At 41.8% G+C, this 21,231-nt stretch overlaps 1 protein-coding gene and 1 non-coding gene across 2 annotated transcripts; one reads left to right on the plus strand and one right to left on the minus strand.

The window, feature by feature from the left end:
• The first annotated feature begins 5 nt into the window (after positions 1-5).
• Positions 6-4,133, plus strand: LOC138966481 (uncharacterized protein KIAA1143 homolog). Its single transcript, XM_070338752.1, has 3 exons — positions 6-164; positions 472-607; positions 3,451-4,133. The coding sequence occupies exons 1-3, from the start codon at positions 60-62 to the stop codon at positions 3,654-3,656; spliced, it is 447 nt and encodes a 148-aa protein (XP_070194853.1). The 5' UTR covers positions 6-59; the 3' UTR covers positions 3,657-4,133.
• Positions 4,134-5,245: 1,112 nt separating this feature from the next.
• Trnastop-uca (transfer RNA opal suppressor (anticodon UCA)) lies at positions 5,246-5,332 on the minus strand. The gene has a single exon. It is a non-coding gene; the product is annotated as a tRNA-Sec (tRNA).
• Positions 5,333-21,231: the final 15,899 nt, after the last annotated feature.

Below are 21,231 nucleotides of genomic sequence, written 5' to 3' on the forward strand. Positions count from 1 at the left end.
GAAAACAATGTTTAGTCAGCAACAAAGCAGGGGACATCACTGAAACTAACCAAACAAAGATGTCCAAGCGAAACAAAGTAAAATACGTAGGCGAAGAACCATCATTTATTCGTCAGTTCAAAGAGAGGGTCGGCTACAAGGAAGGCCCAGGCGTAGACACCAAGGTTTAAAAAACATGTTGTTTTTTGTTTCATCTTTATTGTCGTGGATCATTCTGTCCAGTAGTTTTCCTGAAATTGCTCAACACACACAAACACACACACTTACATTCACCATCATATCGTCTGGATTTCCAGTGTATCCGAATACATTTTCTCAAATTTGACAAGATGTGAAAAGAGGTATACAATTATTACAGTAGGTAAACAAGTTTAGGAAAGCAGTTGGAATGTAACATACAGTGCATTATCGGCAACATGAAATGTTCTTTTTCTATGGTAAAGGGTGTGTTTGCAACTTGTATTTTTGCAGCGACAGAAACTTGACTATGAGGAAGATGACCGATCAGACACAGAGGAGGAAAAGCCAGTAGTGGTGGTGCTGAAAGCTGGAGATCTCACTGCTGAGGAGGTTAGCGAAGAGGATCAATTTAAAAAATTGATAGAAGGTTTGTATTATTTTATTTTCAAAACAATTTGAGTTAGGTGTTACCTGCATTGGACCGCCTGTCCCCCCCCCCCCTTTCAAGACCTTAAAAAATCAAGTCTGCAAAGGGTAAATTTACAGAGATGATAAACAGAAAATCTGAAAAAGCAAGGTGTTAACCTTCGCCGGCACTCGTTATCGACTACACACGGACGCATTCGTGGGGCCAAGCAGACCCATGCTTCTCAAAGAAGGAAAAATGTGCATATCCTTCCGTGGCACTCGTGGGGCCGTGCAGACCCATGCTTCTCAAAGAAAGAAAAATATGCATATCCTTCCGTGGCACTCGTGGGTCCGTGCGGACACAGAAGGGTGTTTGATGCAAATATCTCTTAAACGAGTTGGAATTTTTTAATGAGCTTTTAGAAATGCCTCAGACACCTAAAAAGCTATCATCTCCTAAAAACTCATTAAATTTCAGTGATAATTAATTAATTAATTAATGGTCAAATTTAGACTACACACGGTATTTGGTAAAATATTATGGGTCTGCATGGCCCCACGAGTGCCACGGAAGGGTTTGCACAATTGTCCTTCTTTGAGAAGTATGGGTCCGCATGGACCCACGAGTGCCTCGGAAGGGTATACATGCTTTTCCTTCTTTGAGAAGTATGGGTCCGCACGTCCCCACGAATGCTTCCGTGTGTAGTCTAAATTTGACCATTAATTAATTAATTAATTATCACTGAAATTTAATGAGCTTTTAGGAGATGAAAGCTTTGTAGGTGTCTGAGGCATTTCTAAAAGCTCATTAAAAAATTCCAACTCGTTTAAGAGATATTTGCAATCAAACACCCTTCTGGGTCCGCACGGACCCACGAGTGCCTCGGAAGGGTATACACGCTTTTCCTTCTTTGAGAAGTATGGGTCCGCACGTCCCCACGAATGCTTCCGTGTGTAGTCTAAATTTGACCATTAATTAATTAATTAATTATCACTGAAATTTAATGAGCTTTTAGGAGATGATAGCTTGTTAGGTGTCTGAGGCATTTCTAAAAGCTCATTAAAAAATTCCAACTCGTTTAAAAGATATTTGCAATCAAACACCCTTCTGGGTCCGCACGGACCCACGAGTGCCGGCGAAGGTTAAATAGGGGAAGCTCTTAAGTCGGATGGTCTTAAAAGGGGGGGTTCAACTGTAGCTGCATGGGTTGCTCCCATTGCAAAGTTTTGCGTCAATATTGCACATTTTAGGTGACATACACATTTAAGACATATTGTTTGCATTAACCTATATATTAACAGCTATTGTGTTTTCAGCATAGCAATAGGGTCCGATATTTAGACGAGACAAGTATAATGCCGACGAGTCGAAGACCCTATTGCTACGCTGAAAATACAATAGCGATTATAAAGCTGTTCTGACCTTTATTTGTTGTTCCAAACTTACACAATGACAGTTTTTGCACCGATGCGTTGATCTCAGGTTTTGATAGCAGACGCCGTTTGTTATGCGCATTAGTTTTGCGCAGGCACCACACTGACTTTGGAAAAAAACTCGATTTGACAACACAGCTGTTAAACAGCTTTTTATTAGTTCATTCGTATACAACAAAAAGAAGTTTGAGTTTTTTTAATTTTGAACAAGACTACTTATGAAGAAGACCAAAACACAACATCAACGGAAAACTAGAAACAACTGAAGAACTAGGATGCAACAAGGGGAGGAAAAGAGAACAGCTAATCCGTACAAAGCGAGCAGACGGCAGCGACATTTTCAGTTTGGGTGAATGGCATTTATACTTGTCTCGTCATGAAGCGAATTTTTCAACCTCAGTTATAAATGACTACATGAATGTTAGTGCCATGGGTTGTACATCAATACTTCAGAGGGGAAGTGGGGTATTTAGTGTGGAGTTACGAGATAAGAAAAGCCAAATGCAAAAGTTTGTGTCAGTCGGCAACTGTGAACTAAGCTCACAGGCACACAAAAACGGCTGTTCCATTTTACTCCCCTGTTTGTACTACATCTTTCGACTTTAGGCATTTTGTGGTGTTTAGGGACAGAAAATAATAGGTTTAGTCCTGTTTCATCGGGAATTTAGCAGAAAAGGGTATGCTATCGACATTTGTAAAGCTAAAAAACATTCCAGAGAAGAATTTCAAGTTGTCAGTGTATGCTGTTGTCGATCAGTGAAACATCGTGTGGTACAGATGGGTAAACCGGAACCATGCGTCTTTGTTATTGACAATATGCTTTTGGATATTGGCAAAAATGGCCAACTTCCGTAGCATTATGCTTTGATGATCGGAAGAGACCATCCAATCACAGCCCCCGAATTCCCCCACGTGTCCATCAGAATAGCTATATTGAATGCTATATTTACAACTCTTTTCCTGCCAGGAACCCTCATACAGGCTTTGATGTACGATAGTATGTTTTAAGTGTCCATTTTCTGAATCTGAAAACACATATATAAGAACATAAATGTCTGCTACAGAGGGAGGGCTTAGCTTTGTGGTGCCCCAATAAGGGGATCGCCCATGGGATTACTTGGCATGCTGCCTGACGCCTCCCCCCCCCTCCCCCCCCTCTTCATTTCCCTCTTTTTTGGTATTCATCTGTTTTTATGCCTGCTCTCTCTGATTTCTTTTGGTTCAGATTCAGCAGCGTTGAATTATACAAACAAAAATTCTGGTGTAAATTATAGAACATTTCCGGTTATTTTTTAAGATTTATTTGCTTTCCTAAGTAACAAAAAGTGCTGTTGTTTATGGCAATTTATTTTAAGACCATAATTGATACAGTCTGGGTTTTTCCCCATTTGTTCATAACAGTAACTCCTTTATTCCCTTCTTCTGCAGAGGAAGAAGCTATCCGTGATGGGAAGATCACATTCAAGAAACCAGAGAAGAAAGGGGAAGAAACTCCAGCAGACACACCTGAAGCAGATGACCAAACTAAACCTGTGAAAGACAAAGGAAAAAATAAAGACAAAAAGAAAAAAGACAAAGAAAAGAAAAAGTCAAGCTTGTTATCATTTGATGATGAAGAAGAGGAAGAGGATTGACGCATTGTCTTCTGCGATTAGCTCTCTCTGATTTGAATGTTTTTGTTGTTGTTTTCTTAATGTACAAAGAGTGAGGTCAATTCGATTTGACTTATTGAATGAAACTCACATTCTGCTTTTACTGATTATCTGAGAGAATATGTATAAGGGCATTGGAAGAGATTGTGTACATCAGTGACAGTGAGGCTGCAAGAATAGCTTGAACGTGTACTTGTGAGCACACAGGAAAATGTGTGTGTGTTTTTGTGTAAAATTGTATGTGTCAGTATGGGTGTAGTTTGTGTAAATCTTTCTTAGTTTAAGTGAGAGCAAAATATGAGAGAATAAAGTATGTGAGAAAATATTAGATATTTTTCAAACGGTTTGCATTGTGTAAAAACATCATGTGGCCAACATTATTTCATTCAGTAACATCATTAATTTAGTGAGAATGCTTGTGAATGGAATAAATATGCTGAAAAGGGTACAATGAGAATTGTTTTGTCTTTGTTTGTACCAGTCAAGAAAGGGAGTGCGGCTTCAAGCGTTATACTCAAGACACAATATGAAAATCACACTGACATTCCAAAAACAGATCCACAGAAAGAAATCTACCTTACATGTACAAGGAACTCTCTGTAAACTTTTCTTTCTCTGTTTTATTGTTGTTGCTGTTCGTTTCACACCCATGCTGTTTGAAACAGTTCATTGCCAAATATCCTTTCAAAATCCTGATTATGTCCCTTGAAATATCTTTGGTTGTTTCTGAGAAAAAAAATTATAGCTATAAAGCCTAAAAAGGATATCCTGTCATATTAGTCTTTACAATACCTAACATGCTGAAATAGGTTTCTCATACTCAATCCCTCACACTTTGGGCTGACGAAAAAGTGAATGGAATTAAAGAAAGAACTTATAAGAAACCAGAAAAGAGGTTGAAAGATAAAAAATTAAAATGTAAATGCGATGCTGAGCAAATTTCCCCCCCACCAGCAATCAGTCCATGGTCAGCAACACTACCAGAGGTTAATTATTTTCTTCCTCGCGAAGACTGGAAACTGTCCTGGAGTGGGCAGCAGTCGTACAATACAATACATTGGCAAACATAAACAAAGCCAGTCAGGTTAATAACAATTACAAGTGAAGTTCATCATAAAAATGCAGTTAGCTATCTCTCTATACTACTGGTGCAGTAGTGTGTTTGTTGGTGCACAAAAGAAATTTTAAAAAAAGAAAAGGACATTTGTTTTGATATTTAGTCACCTAAATAACCAACGACTTTTACAGATTATTTTGTTTTCCCAGTGCTTATCAGTGCTGCTACATTTTACACATCGAATCTTATACGGAGGTGGAGATCTTTGCTCCAGTTTTTATAACCCAGGCCGGCATGGTCTGTTTGCCAATTGTAAGACCAGTGTAGATCACTAAACTTCCCTTATTGAGTGAAAGGTGAGTTGGTGCAGGCAGATATGACTGCAGGACATGAAACATGTCAAGGATTGTTTCGCCTTGAAGTGTTTAATGAATTTTGTCTGTTAAAGACAATAATAAAGACACAATTAAAGCAAAAACCAAACGAACAACATAACAAGGACACGTACATCAGCCGCCCGAAAGGTGGAATTGAACCACTCCGACGTCAATCGGCTACAGGTTTGAAGCCTGCACCCCAGACCACTGAGGTTCATCCGGGCACTTATTGACCTTTCCACTACAGTTATATACCATACGTTCTTTGTGAAAGTGAAATAACAGGTGTCTTGACGGTTCTTTTTTTTTAACAACCGCAGCTTTATCTTTCATTTTGAGAGGTAGATATTTCATCAACAAATTATAACAGAAATATATACATACTCTCACACATTCCATATATTTCTTTATTCGATTTAGTCTCTTTTAAAGCGTTACACTTTGTATTCAAGAAATAATAACTATGTCAAGACCGAACGCCGTAAAGTTCAAACCGGAAGTTCAGTATTTGTTGCATTTCTGTGGATTTATTTTGGTGTACAAGTGGCAAATCAACCATCGTTTATCATACAGCTGTAGGAGCAGAAAACGGACGTAGTTATATGCTGTTGTTTTGCACTAACAACAGTGTTATGTATGGTGTTTTATGATCTCCCTTTGTTTCAGGTGCCCGTTCTCGTGTCAGAGCCACAGCCGCCCAACCGCAGTCACTTCTTGCTGCGCGTAAATGATCATCACAGGCTACAAGGCTGTCTCAGCTATTTTTGACTATTTTCACATTCATTTTTATGAACAATTTTTGGGGTAAAAACCTGATCTTGGACATTACCCGTTCCTCCCCCCACCCCTTACTCCCTTCCAACACACACACACACACGTCACTAGTTGTAACGCGCAGAATCGAAGCCATCTAAAAAAAATAGATTCGCCAACTTGAAACTAAAACTAAAGTAACAAAGTCGACGCCGCGTTGCTATTTCCGGATGGGGCCCTGTCAGGGTTTTGAAGCGACTCGATATAACGTCATAGTTTTCCGTGCCACTGTGTGGTTGCTCGACTCGCCGGTGTCACGATTTCATCTTTCGCCTGTATCGAAGGGTGTGTTTTTTTGTTCAGTGTAGAGTTAAATACTAGATCAACGAGTCTGAGAAGCGAAACATCAACACGGCGAAAGATGAAAACGTCACACCGGTAGCGCGACTTGACGAGTTCTGAGAAATGCCAGCGCGCTATTTTGCTCAAAAAAGGTCAAACACGGGGAGGGGTTGCTGTAGCATATTGGTTTCGACTTGGGAACTTATGCCAATTGTGAGGTGTTTTCCCAAATGCAAGCGGGAACTATTTTAGCTTTCCCCCCCTTTTTTTGGACAGCCGCACAAGCGATCGTGCCACTGTGCGAGCTTGGGCATACAGTGGAACTCGTTTGCAACGGCGCAGTCTTGCATTACTCCGTCAGCGGTCTTAGGCCAAAACCAATAAATTAGTTTGCTCTTTTTCTTCGCGAGAATTGAATAGTTCCATTTTATGTACTTCGATCCTGCCACGGCTACCGTCAGCATTAATTTTGTTCGTATGCCAAGCCTGTTTCCTGCAGTCAGTGTAAGTGGTGTAGACATCGTAAAGACGGTCTTACTGGTTTTGAGTTCAAGTTAAAATAAAAGGGGTGGCTAGATGTAGGAACATGCCTACTGCCGCATCATTATGCTCCTTTTTACATTTAGTCAAGTTTTGATTTCTTTTTTAACGTGGCCTTTGAATTCAAAATAGACAATCGCAAGGGTGGGTTTGCATTGTGTGTGTTTGTCAGTATGTGTGTGTGTGTGTGTGTGTGTGTGTGTGTGTGTGTGTTGTGACAGTGTGTAGCACACTACTGGAACAATCAGCCAGAATCAACTAAAACAGAACTCGTGGCGGAGTTGTCAGCAATAATCGTTTATCAGTGCAGTTAGGTCAAAGAATGAACACATATATTATACCTGCAAAAATACGTTCTTTTGAATACTAACCTCGGCTCTTTCTTTTTACATTTATTTTTACGAACTTCAGCTTTCACTGATACAAAATCGTATCCATACTCTAGGCGGCAGAATAGATACATTTCATCTCGCCACTGTCTCCCCCAAACAAATATATATACTCAGCAAGCCTAACTGAATGGCAGTCAGTACAGCTGTCTGGTACACAATAAAGGGGAGCATCTCGTTACTCCCCCGTATCGTTACTCCCCCGGCTCGTTACTCCCCCGTATCGCTACTCCCCCGGCTCGTTACTCCCCCGTGCCTTTTTATTACACTTAAGTAATGCAGTTATTACTTAATTGAATTTTCAAGAGAGAGATAGATAGAGAGAGAGCATGTTTAAAGAACTTACAACTGTCAGATCTGCCTGTACATTCGTGTACAGTACATCTTTGAGAAGAAAAAAAGGTATATATTCCCCCGGCTCGTTAGGCCTACTCCCCCGTATCGCTACTCCCCCGGCTCGTAAACTCAGTCCTCCGTGCCGGCACAGAAAATGACTGGATAACCCTGTGATAGTAAGTTTGCAGGAAATATTGTTTTTCCGGAGAAATTGTCTGGATAAACAAACAAAGAAACAAACAAAGAAACAAACAAAACAGCTGGACAGGGGGCGGGGGGGGGGGCAATATTTCATGACAACTTACTATCACAGGGTTATCCAGTCATTTTCTGTGTACGGGCATAGACCAAATAGATAAATGGTCTATGGTACGGGGGAGTAACGAGCCGGGGGAGTAGCGATACGGGGGAGTAACGAGCTGATCCCCAATAAAGTTCGTCCACCAGAAATCGGCGGTCTGACAACCAGTAACTTCTGAGACAGTTATCCACTACTGTTTGGAAGGTCGGTGGCTGAGCAGTCAAGACCCGAGCGCGATTTGGCGCGCATTTACAGTAGGGGCCAGGCACAAGTGGGGAAAAGAACGCCAGCGGCTGCCTCGCCCGCCAGTTCGACCGTCCGCCATTATGACCTACATTTGTTGCCGTTGTCTGCAGTTGCCGACCACGTCCCGTGTGCAGCGCGCACGTTGCAACTCAGTTTAGCTTCACTGCTGTGAAGCGATTTCAAAAGGTTGGTCGAGTCTCGCCGCCACACCGCAGAAATTCCAGGGCTACGCTGGTGCCACGCCTCCTGGATAGGTCAAGAGTGACAAGACAGTTGCTGAAGCTGAACCTCAGTTCTCATCATGGCGTCTCAGAAACGGCGTACTGGTAGTTTCTGCGGTGCGATAAATTGCATAAACTCGCGTGCTAAATGTCCCGGCAAGTCCTTTTTCCGATTTCCAAAGGACAAAGACAGGTTAGAGTTTGTATTTTCTTTAATTTTATATAATAGACATGTTCTAACTGTGACAAATCATGACCGAGTGGTATATCTGTGACGACATCACTGACAGTGCCAGATAATGGATTGTTTTATTTGTCTTGGATAGATCTAGAATACGTGGGACAGAGAGAGAGAGAGAAGTTATGAATATGTTGGACGCAGTGTGTGTGTGTCTGTATGTGTGTTGCAAGAACCTAAAGAAGTTGATATTTGATGTCGAACTTGTTTCGAAACTATGATGTTTCAGGTGTGCCAAGTGGCTCTACAACATACGCCGTGCTGACCTGGATAACAAATCGCCCGAGGAACTCTATGACAACATCTCCATTTGTGCTGACCACTTTGAGGAGTGGATGTTTACATGCCCCTCGGAGAAAAAAAGACTGATGCTCTGTGCCGTACCCACCCTGTTCAACTTACCTGATTCGCAACCAGAAATCAAGCCCGGTCGAGTCAGAAAAATCCTCGCTACGAGAAAACCATTAGAAGGCAACAGCTCACAGTCAGACAATTTCAGTGACGTCATCATTGGTCATAACGTAAGAGCTCAAACTGATAGAAAACAAACTACATTCAAGTTTGTTTGTTTTTCACGTCAATTTTTGTGTCTGTTGTTTTGCATGATCGTTTTTAGTTGAAATGGTTCAAGTGCCTCCAACGCCTGTTTCACATTCAAACCCCCATTCATTTACTTTGCAAATAATCCCCATCAATTCACCCAGATCGGCGAGTCACCGCTCACCACACATTCCCGAGCACACGGCGGTAAAGGGAGGGGGGGGGGGGGGGAGTCATAATTATAAGGTTCTGATAAGTCCCGCCCCAATTGTTTCGGTAGACCACAGTTCCGCTTGAAAATTCTCCTGTCGTCTTGGGCCAAATCAAACTAGAACAAGTCGCGTAGGGCGAAATTACTACATTTAGTCAAGCTGTGGAACTCACAGAATGAAACTGAACGTAGTCCGCCGCTAGTGCAAAAGGCAGTGAAAGTGACGAGCCTGTTTGGCGCGGTAGCGATTGCGCTGTGCTTCATAGCACGCTTTACTGTACCTCTCTTCGTTTTAACTTTCTGAGCGTGTTTTTAATCCAAACATATCATATCTATATGTTTTTGGAATCAGGAACCGACAAGGAATAAGATGGAATAGTTTTTAAAACGATTTCGGAAATTTAATTTTGATCATAATTTTTATATTTTTAATTTTCAGGGCTTGTTTTTAATCCAAATATAACATATGTATATGTTTTTGGAATCAGAAAATGACGAAGAATAAGATGAAATTGTTTTTGGATCGTTTAATAAAAAAATTATTTTAATTACAAGTTTCCGATTTTTAATGACCAAACTCACTCATTAGTTTTTAAGCCACCCAGCTGAAATGCAATACCAAACCCCGGCCTTCGTCGAAGATTGCTTTGCCAAAATTTCAATCAATTTAATTGAAAAATGAGGGTGTGACAGTGCCGCCTCAACTTTTACAAAAAGCCGGATATGACGTCATCAAAGGTATTTATCGAAAAAATGAAAAAAACGTCCGGGGATATCATACCCAGGAACTCTCATGTCAAATTTCATAAAGATCGGCCCAGTAGTTTAGTCTGAATCGCTCTACACACACAGACAGACACACACACACACACACACACACACACACACACACATACACCACACATACACCACGACCCTCGTCTCGATTCCCCCCTCTATGTTAAAACTAGACTAAACGTAAACAAGTCGCGTAAGGCGAAATTACTACATTTAGTCAAGCTGTGGAACTCACAGAATGAAACTGAACGTAGTCCGCCGCTAGTGCAAAAGGCAGTGAAAGTGACGAGCCTGTTTGGCGCGGCAGCGGTTGCGCTGTGCTTCATAGCACGCTTTACTGTACCTCTCTTCGTTTTAACTTTCTGAGCGTGTTTTTAATCCAAACATATCATATCTATATGTTTTTGGAATCAGGAACCGACAAGGAATAAGATAAAATTGTTTTTAAATCGATTTCGGAAATTTAATTTTGATCATATTTTTTATATTTTTTTATTTTCAGAGCTTGTTTTCCATCCAAATATAACATATTTATATGTTTTTGGAATCAGAACATGATAAAGAATAAGATTAACGTAAATTTGGATCGTTCTATAAAATTTTTTTTTTTTTACAATTTTCAGATTTTTAATGACCAAAGTCATTAATCAATTTTTAAGCCACCAAGCTGAAATGCAATACCGAAGTCCGGCCTTCGTCGAAGACTGCTTGGCCAAAATGTCAATCAATTTGATTGAAAAATGAGGGTGTGACAGTGCCGCCTCAACTTTTACAAAAAGCCGGATATGACGTCATCAAAGACATTTATCGAAAAAAAGAAAAAAACGTCCGGGGATATCATACCCAGGAACTCTCATGTCAAATTTCATAAAGATCGGTCCAGTAGTTTAGTCTGAATCGCTCTACGCACACACACACACGCACACACACACAGACATATACACCACGACCCTCGTCTCGATTCCCCCCTCGATGTTAAAACATTTAGTCATAACTTGACTAAATGTAAAAAACGTGCTTCCAAGGCATCAAAATGCAAAACCGCCGCTGGTGTAGATCGTACTAGCGTGGTACACACACTTTTTGTGCGTTCTGATCAGATAAAATAATTGTCAATCATTGTAGTTACTCGACTGTACGTCTCTCACGCTCACAGTCTTGTACTGTGCGGCGCATTTTCAAATAATGTTAAAAACATGTAAATACATCTATGTGGTCCAGGGGCGGACGAGGGGGGGGTGCACAGGGTGCAGGTGCACCCCCCCCTCCAGCAAAAAAATAAAAAATAAAAAAATTTGGAAAGCTGATTCTATGACCATTTCTAAGTTCAAATGGCACCAGATGGCACCATTTTGCTTCTTAGGGCCAATTTTTTTTTCGGGGGGGCATGCCCCCGGACCCCCCTAGGAAATTCGAGCGCTTCGCGCCCATCACATTCACTTCAAAGTGCACCCCCCCTTACAAAGCAACTGATCCGCCCCTGATAGTCGGCGCCAATAGATGGTGACATACCTATAGAAGTACAGCAGCGGAGTACTTATTAGTTTTAAACCATACAACAAATTCACCAAGTCAGATATGATTCTCTTGCTGCATTTGCACCGTGCGTATCGCTGTATACAAAGTTACGGAACTTGTGAATGCATGTGGTTTAAAAGTGGATAATAATTTAACGAACTGCGTCATTCACTGCCCGGGAGTTTTTACTGAACAGAAAATAATATTTATCTACCAAAAAATGGGCTGGTTGGGTTGGCCGGGTATTACCCTGGAGGGAAAACGTCATAGCGGCTTTGACCTTTGTTAGAGGTCAAGAACCTTGGGCTAAATTTAGCATCGTGTACTCACTCGGTCGCTGCACGGACCTACATTCTACGTAGAATGTAGGTCCGTGGTCGCTGTGCAGCCGAGACCACACAGTCTTCGCCTTCGGCCGAGACTCACATGACCTGGAAAGAGATAGCAGGAAAAAAGGAAGAATCAGCTCGTTGACATGATTGTAGTAAAGGACGGAACAACACTGAACAAGAAGATGCTATGAGATTTGTATTCGATGACAGACAGGTGTTTTTGCGATAATAATTATCATAGTCCGCCGACAGTGAGCTCTCGCTCATCAGTCTGATACTGGTGGCCGAAACCGAGGCAACTGTTTCCATGCCGCGTCGACGTGAATCGCTTTTGAAATATTTTACCGACTGGGGCTAACTCTATTAGGTTTATCAGTGCAAATTGTTTTTTTCTCTCATCGTGTTGTCACTGTTTGTATATTATATCAATGTTACTTGTAAATCGCATCGAGCTCAGTTTAGTGAATATGTGAACATTCTCACTTTCAAGACTCTTCAGAAAAGACAACGGCAGAACTTCGAAGAACAAGAAAGTGGAAATGAAACAAGTCGCGTAAGGCGAAATTCAAGCTGTGGAACTCACAGAATGAAACTGAACGTAGTCCGCCGCGAGTGCAAAAGGCAGTGAAAGTGACGAGCCTGTTTGGCGCGGTAGCGATTGCGCTGTGCTTCATAGCACGCTTTACTGTACCTCTCTTCGTTTTAACTTTCTGAGCGTGTTTTTAATCCAAACATATCATATCTATATGTTTTTGGAATCAGGAACCGACAAGGAATAAGATGAAATAGTTTTTGAATCGATATGGGAAATTAATTTTGATCATAATTTTTATATTTTTAATTTTCAGAGCTTGTTTTTAATCCAAATATAACATGTATATGTTTTTGGAATTAAAAAATGACGAAGAATAAGAAGAAATTGTTTTTGGATCGTTTAATAAAAAAAAAATTTTAATTACAAGTTTCCGATTTTTAATGACCAAACTCACTCATTAGTTTTTAAGCCACCCAGCTGAAATGCAATACCAAACCCCGGCCTTCGTCGAAGATTGCTTTGCCAAAATTTCAATCAATTTAATTGAAAAATGAGGGTGTGACAGGGCCGCCTCAACTTTTACAAAAAGCCGGATATTACGTCATCAATGGTATTTATCGAAAAAATGAAAAAAACGTCCGGGGATATCATACCCAGGAACTCTCATGTCAAATTTCATAAAGATCGGCCCAGTAGTTTAGTCTGAATCGCTCTACACACACACAGAGACAGACAGACAGACACACATACACCACGACCCTCGTCTCGGTTCCCCCTCTATGTTAAAACATTTAGTCAAAACTTGACTAAATGTAACAAGTCGCGTAAGGCGAAAATACAATATTTAGTCAAGTAGCTGTCGAACTCACAGAATGAAACTGAACGCAGCAAGACCGTATACTCGTAGCATCGTCACTCCACCGCCCGTGGCAAAGGCAGTGCCCGTGGAATTGACAAGAAGAGCGGGGTATTCGTTGCGCTAAGAAGGATAGCACGCTTTTCTGTACCTCTCTTCGTTTTAACTTTCTGAGCGTGTTTTTAATCCAAACATATCATATCTATATATTTTTGGAATCAGGAACCGACAAGGAATACGATGAAAGTGTTTTTAAATTGATTTCGAAAAAAAAAATTTGATAATAATTTTTATATATTTAATTTTCAGAGCTTGTTTTTAATCCAAATATAACATATTGATATGTTTTTGGAATCAGCAAATGATGGAGAATAAGATAAACGTAAATTTGGATCGTTTTATAAATTTTTAATTTTTTTTACAATTTTCAGATTTTTAATGACCAAAGTCATTAATTAATTTTTAAGCCACCAAGCTGAAATGCAATACCGAACCCCGGGCTTCGTCGAAGAGTACTTGACCAAAATTTCAACCAATTTGGTTGAAAAATGAGGGCGTGACAGTGCCGCCTCAACTTTCACGAAAAGCCGGATATGACGTCATCAAAGACATTTATCAAAAAAATGAAAAAAACGTTCGGGGATTTCATACCCAGGAACTCTCATGTCAAATTTCATAAAGATCGGTCCAGTAGTTTAGTCTGAATCGCTCTACACACACACACACACAGACACACACACAGACACACACACGCACACACGCACATACACCACGACCCTCGTTTCGATTCCCCCTCGATGTTAAAATATTTAGTCAAAACTTGACTAAATATAAAAATGAGAGAAGCAGACGCAGAACACACAGTTTTCCGTGGAAACCCCCTCAGTGAAGTAACATTCAGCATCGCTCGATAGTATGCGAACCTTGGTGGGTGTTTTTTTCGCTATTGATGTGACATGGCGACTGTGATCTGTCCGTTGACTTTCGAACTTCCTCAAGGGCGACACACGTCGTCTTTGCCCAACAATTAGGAAGAAAGGAATGTGAAAGCAAGCATGCACAATTTTGCGGCAAACTCTTTCTCTCTCTGTCTGTCTCTCCCGCTGAATTTAACGGTTTTTTCCCCCGACTTGTCTATAAGGCTTTTATTAGCTAATGGCAATACGCCATCAAAGCGTCTCTCTCTCTCTCTCTCTCTCTCTCTCTCTCTCTCTCTCTCTCTCTCTCTCTCTCTTACACACACACCGTCACACTGACGCACACACCTCCGAACCGTGCCTCTCTACGCCGTTTGCGAGCCGCTCAGGTGCGGATTTGTCGTTGACTGATGGTATTTTATGATTACTGTATGCATAATTAGTATGTTCTGTTTGTGTAAACAATATAATGGGCAACGGAGACTCTAAAGGTATCTAAAGATTGGGCTCGTAAACTAAAATAGCATGCACTGTTGTTTTTCCCAGAACTGAGCAGGTTGGATGTTTATAGCCAGTTGAAGCGAACACTGAGCATTCTTTTGTACAATTACAAAGGTATCGCAGGGCCGGACTACCGGGGGGGTTATGGGGGTTGCGCAACCCCCCCCCCCCCCCCTAGCCTAAACATGTACCTTACTTATTTAATTTTTTTTATTATTATTGCTTATGTTATGCCGTTTCATGCAAGGAGCGACCATTTTCCTATCTCAGAATATGACCTACCCGTCAGCTTCAGGGGGCTTCGCCCCCTGACCCCCACAACGAGGGGGGGTGGGTTCTAGGGTTTCCGGACCCCCCCCCCCCAGCCAAAAAATAAAAATATTGAATGAGGTATGCATTTCTTTATTTTACATTGAGTTTCAATTTTTGGGGTATTAATCAGTGACAAAATCTGCTGCCTGAAACTGGTAATGATCATCCTCAGAATGCACCAGATTGCACCATTTTGCATCCTTTTTTTCAAAATTTTCCGGGGGGGCATGCCCCCGGACCCCCCTAGCAAGCTAGGCGCTTCGCGCCGTCGGCTCGGCGCTTCGCGCCTTCACACCCATATCTTCACAATATACTTTTGAAAAATGAACTGATCCGCCCCTGCCGCCAGGGGGGGTGTCCCCCTAGGCCACCACTGGCAACCCCCCCCCCTCCTCTTCGCCTAGTCCGGCCCTGTATCGTGTCTATACTCCCCAGCATGTCGTAAGAGGCGACTAACGGATTCTGTTTCTCCTTTTACCCTTGTTAAGTGTTTCTTGTATAGAATATAGTCAATGTTTGTAGAGATTTTAGTCAAGCAGTATGTAAGAAATGTTAAGTCCTTTGCAGTACTGGAAACTTGCATTCTCCCAGTAAGGTCATATATTGTACTACGTTGCAAGCCCCTGGAGCAATTTTTTGATTAGTGCTTTTGTGAACAAGAAACAATTAACAAGTGGCTCTATCCCATCTCCCCCCCTTTCCCCGTCGCGATATAACCTTGAACGGTTGAAAACGACGTTAAACACCAAATAAAGAAAGAAAGGTATCGTGTCTGAGAAATAAGGCCATCAGATCGCTTTTAAAGTTAGTATGATTTTGCGTTACAAATAATGCTACCGCGCAGAAGGACTTTAAATGTTAAAAGATACTTTTCTTCCCGTGCAAACGGTCATGTTAACCGCATCACTATTGGAGGTCTGTCCACGGAGTAACAGCCTTCCACTTTGAAGCATCCACAAATCAATAAATAGCCTGGCTGCTTCCTGTGCCTGAGCGGGAACTTGGTTTTTGCTGAATTTGTGTCGCCGATTGACATCGGTGTCTCTTTCTTCTTCTTCTTTTTCGTTCATGGGCTAAAACTCCCACGTTCACTCATGTATTAGCACGAGTGGGTTTTTGCGTGTATGGCCATTTTTACCCCGCCATTCAGGCAGCTACGCCGCTTTCAGGGGAAGCGTGCACACACACAACCCCAACCCGATCACGACCACATTAAAAAAAAAAATGAAAAAGAGAGAACATTATTTGCACACCGGTGTCACGAACTGAAAACTCTGCCTGAACAATCCTTCTCATTGCGGTCAATGCGCATGCGCTAACATGGCCCGGAGATTAATCAGGTCGTGAACAACCTAACCCTAACCCTTACCCTAACCATATCCCATGGTTCGTTCGGTCAAAGGGTCGCATTTTTTAAGTCCAAGATTGGCGCATGCGCATTGACCGCACTGAGAAGGATTGTTCAGCAGAGGTTTCAGTTCGTGACACCGGGCTGAACGTGATGGGTTGCCAGTTTAGGGATGTCCAAGTAGCAGCCTTGATATGAATACATGTGAACCGGCCGCGGCATGGAACTACATGTATCTCGGCAGCACATCTAAAGTCGGACTGACTAGGTTACTGACTCAGTCACTGGGGGAGCGGCTCCTCCGGTAACTATGCGACTGACAAACAGGATTCAGTATTACTAAATTCAGGGGCGGATCCAGGGGGGGTTTCCTGGGTTTCCAACAAGTAAAAAACAAGTCGCGTAAGGCAAAAATACAACATTTAGTCAAGCTCAATCGAACTCACAGAATGAAACTGAACGCATTGCATTTTTCCGCAAGACCGTACACTCGTAGCATCGTCTGTCTACCGCTCGTGGCAAAGGCAGTGAAATCAACAATCCAGAAAAGCGCGGTAGCGGTTGCGCTGAGGAGGATAGCACGCTTTTCTATATCTCTATTCTTTTTAACTCCCTGAACGTGTTTTTAATCCAAACATATATCTATATATGTTTTTGGAATCAGGAACGGACAAGGAATAAGATGAAATTGTTTTTAAATCGATTTCGGAAATGTAATTTTAATCTTTATTTTTATATTTTTAAATTTCAGAGCTTGTTTTTAATCCGAATATAACATATTTATATGTTTTTGGAATCAGAAAATGATGAAAAATACGATAAACGTAATTTTAGATCGTTTTATAAAAAAAATACTTTTAATTAAAATTTTCAGATTTTTAATGACCAAAGTCATTAATTAATCTTTAAGCCTCCAAGTTGAAATGCAATACCAAAGTTCGGCCTTCGTCGAAGATTGCTTGGCCAAAATGTCAATCAATTTGATTACAAAATGAGGGTGTGACAGTGCCGCCTCAACTTTTACAAAATGCCGGATATGACGTCATCAAAGACATTTATCGAAAAAATGAAAAAAACGTCCGGGGATAGGAACTCTCATGAAAAATTTCATAAAGATCGGTCCAGTAGTTTACTCTGAATCGCTCTACACACACACACATACACCACGACCCTCGTCTCGATTCCCCCCTCTATGTTAAAACATTTAGTCAAAACTTGACCAAATGTAAACAAGTCGCGGAAGGCGAAATTACTACATTTAGTCAAGCTGTGGAACTCACAGAATGAAATTGAACGTAGTCCGCCGCTAGTGCAAAAGGCAGTGAAAGTGACGAGCCTGTTTGGCGCGGTTGCGCTGTGCTTCCGATAGCACGCTTTACTGTACCTCTCTTCGTTTTAACTTTCTGAGCGTGTTTTTATTCCAAACATATCAATCTATATGTTTTTGGAATCAGGAACCGACAAGGAATAAGATGAAAGTGTTTTTAAATTGATTTCGAAAATTTAATTTTGATCATAATTTTATATTTTTAATTTTCAGAGCTTGGTTTTAATCCAAATATAACATATTTATATGTTTTTGGAATCAGAAAATGATAAATAATAAGATGAACGTAAATTTGGATCGTTTTATAAAAAAATTTTTTTTTTACAATTTTCCGTAGAAGATTGCTTGGCCAAAATTTCAATCAATTTGATTGAAAAATGAGGGTGTGACAGTGCCGCCTCAACTTTTACAAAAAGCCGGATATGACGTCATCAAAGGTATTTATCGCAAAAATGAAAAAAAAGTCCGGGGATATCATTCCCAGGAACTCTCATGTCAAATTTTTATAAAGATCGGTCCAGTAGTTTGGTCTGAATCGCTCTACACACACACACGCACGGCCTGACAGACACACACACACACACACACACACACACACATACACCACGACCTTCGTCTCGATTCCCCCTCTATGTTAAAACATTTAGTCAAAACTTGCACTAAATGTAAAAAGGAAATAATCAAATTTGATTGCCATTTTGCTTGATTTTTTTCAATATTTTCCGGGGGGGGGGGGGGGGACATGCCCCCGGACGCCCCTAGGAGCCGGCCTTTGTCTGCTAAGTGGCGGTTTGAGAAAGTAGTTGGGTAATGTGTTGGCTCAGGTTACATCGGATCGGTCAATTGATCTTGTTTTTCTCCAAATATGTCTTCTTAAATGTACTTTTTGGAAGGTGTATTAGGGGAAGTTTCTTGGGTAAGATAGCACCAGAATACTCCATTTTCCGTGTTTTTATAAAATAAAATAAAAAGTTGGAGGGTGGGGGGCACGCCCCCGGACCCCCTTAGGGGGTTGAAACGCTTCGCGTCGTCGAATTATCCCTTTAAAAAAAATTGGAAACCCCCCTGAAAATGATGTGATCCGCCCCTGACTAATACTATTAGTTCAGATGTTGCCGACAAAAAGGGCTGTTTCGTGACGACGGTCGCCGTCCGCAAAATTGGGAAATGTGTTCCACTGATCCGAGCGATCTGGAACGAGCATTACGAGCTATAGACCAAAGCGGAAGGTCGTGGGTTCGAATCCCGGCCGCGCATGGTGGCGGGTAAAGGTGGAGATGTTTCCGATCTCCCAGGTCAACTTATGTGCAGACCTCAGTGCTAGTGCCTTATCTCCCCGTGTGTACAAGCAAGCACAAGACCAAGTGCGCACGGAAAAGATCATGAACTGAATCCATGTCAGAGTTCGGTGCGTTATAGAAACACAAAAATACCTAGCATGCTTCCTCCGAAAGCGGAGTATGGCTGCCTAAATGGCGGGGTAAAAACGGCCATACACGTAACAATCCACTCGTGCAAAAACACGAGTGTACGTGGGAGTTTCAGCCCACGAACGCAGAAGAAGACGAAACTGCCGCAGTCGATCGTAAGTCACTGAATATGAGTCAAATTACTTCTCCAGTCAGGCCCAAAACTTCTATGTATTACTGAAACACTGTCTTGACTCATTGACTCCTGACCGCGAGTCATTCGGGCAGCTGAGCCGCCGAGTCAGTTGGGCTAGATTCAGTTGAATCCAAAATAGTCATCCCTGTCCAACAATGGTACGTCATTGAGATCTGGCGTGCCAGACAAGCATAACCGTCGAGTGTGTATACGTGCTGAAGGCCGGAGTCTTGGAACCCAGGCTACACCGCGGCGTCAAGTTCAAGATCGTAAACATACGTCAGCACATAGACCAAATAGCCTGGACCGCCAACTCGTCACGTGACCCTTCGAGGTTACGACGCCGCCTTTCAGGGGCCCTTAGCGTCCGGTTTGAAAGGCCAGCGATTCGAAGACAGTGGAAAGAAAGCACGCTCCAGTTATTTGTGACAATGGGAAGTGACAATGAACTGGATTTTCCAAAACTCCAAACTAAACTTAAAGGCACAGTAAGCCTCCCGTAAACCATCACAGAGCTCCCCGAGCGTCTAAATACAGTACAAGCATACTTCCATTTGAACGCTCACCGAACGGGAACATCCTGGCTGCTTTCTGTCGAGCGTGAGACATTTTCCAAGAATTTATTTTCGTAGACTTGTTCCGTTAACAACAACGGCGCCTCGTTTTTGCGCTAGACCTAACTTTTAAAATCTAAATAATAAATTGACAGCTTGTTACACAAACATTCTTTAATCATAAAAGAATTCGTTTTTCATCAAGACAAGATCAGAACAATTCGAAGTTGTGAAAGTTTAAAAAAAGAAAAGCCCGGAAGCAGGGTCACGCAAGGGTCGTAGCAGACGACGGCCGGTTTATCAGTGCAAATCGCCGTTCCTCTCAACAGTCACAAGCCATCGCTAAAGTTCTTGTGAACCACAGCCGTTGTTTCGTGCATAAAAAAACGTGCTATTGTAGATAAGCTCACGTCGAGTCGCATTCAAATGACTAACTATGACGACTGCATTGTGAAAAGGGAAAACTGGATCACACGGGTTCACGATGGCTCATGGGTAAGATAAACCACGCAAAAATAAATTCTTTGAAAATTGTTCGCTCTTTACGGAGGGCACCTAGGATGTTCTCAATTGGTGAGTGTTTAAATGAAAGGGTGTTTGTACTGTGTGTAAAAGCCTGACCGTATCTGTGATGGTTTACGGGAGGCTTACTCTGCCTTTAACAAAACTCATCGAAAAACATGTTCCATATGCACTTTTGCTGAGTTTATTTTAGCATTTTCAGAACATACCTCGGCAACTTCTTCCATGTTTACAATCGACACCGGATATCACGTCCCCCTGATTTCTGAAAGGCTTGTAAGCGTAGGTTCCTAAATGCGAGAGGCCGCTACCTCGTAATAGAGAGAAAGACTGAGCGGAGAGAGAGCCAGTTGGCGGTCCAGGATAAATGGATAAATGGTCTATGGTCAGCATTATCGTCACGTGTAAGCATTCGCGTCTCTTCCCGCCTCTTTTTAAGTGACATTTTCTCCACTAGATTTGCCCTCCAGATACCAATGAAAGTAAAGAAGCATTGCCGGCTCTTTAGCAACGCAACTCTTTGAACGGGAGAACGGTATCACGTCACAAAGTCGTTGTGGGGACCAGGATGACGTCACACATGAAGAAACGTTTCTTTTCCATTTAACTGTCAAACGGTTGAAGGACAACTCCTGACGTCACTCAGATACTTTCCTTGTCACATGTGTCAAAGTTTTCAACGAAAAAAAAGAGACTTTTGTGACGTGGAAACTCGCAAAAATGATCTGACCTAGTTTTTCGGACGCCATGTCAGTTTTTTGCCAGTTCGAGGCTGAGGCGAGCTGTTACGCCTTGCGCATGCGTAGTCGAGTGTGTATTCCGATTGGCTGAAGTTTACTGATTATGCAGCGCGTTTGTGACGTAGGCGTCGTGTGGATTGCCGTCACGTGACCATCCAATCG

The sequence above is a fragment of the Littorina saxatilis genome, linkage group LG1 (assembly GCF_037325665.1).
Source record: "Littorina saxatilis isolate snail1 linkage group LG1, US_GU_Lsax_2.0, whole genome shotgun sequence".
Lineage (NCBI taxonomy): Eukaryota > Metazoa > Mollusca > Gastropoda > Littorinimorpha > Littorinidae > Littorina > Littorina saxatilis.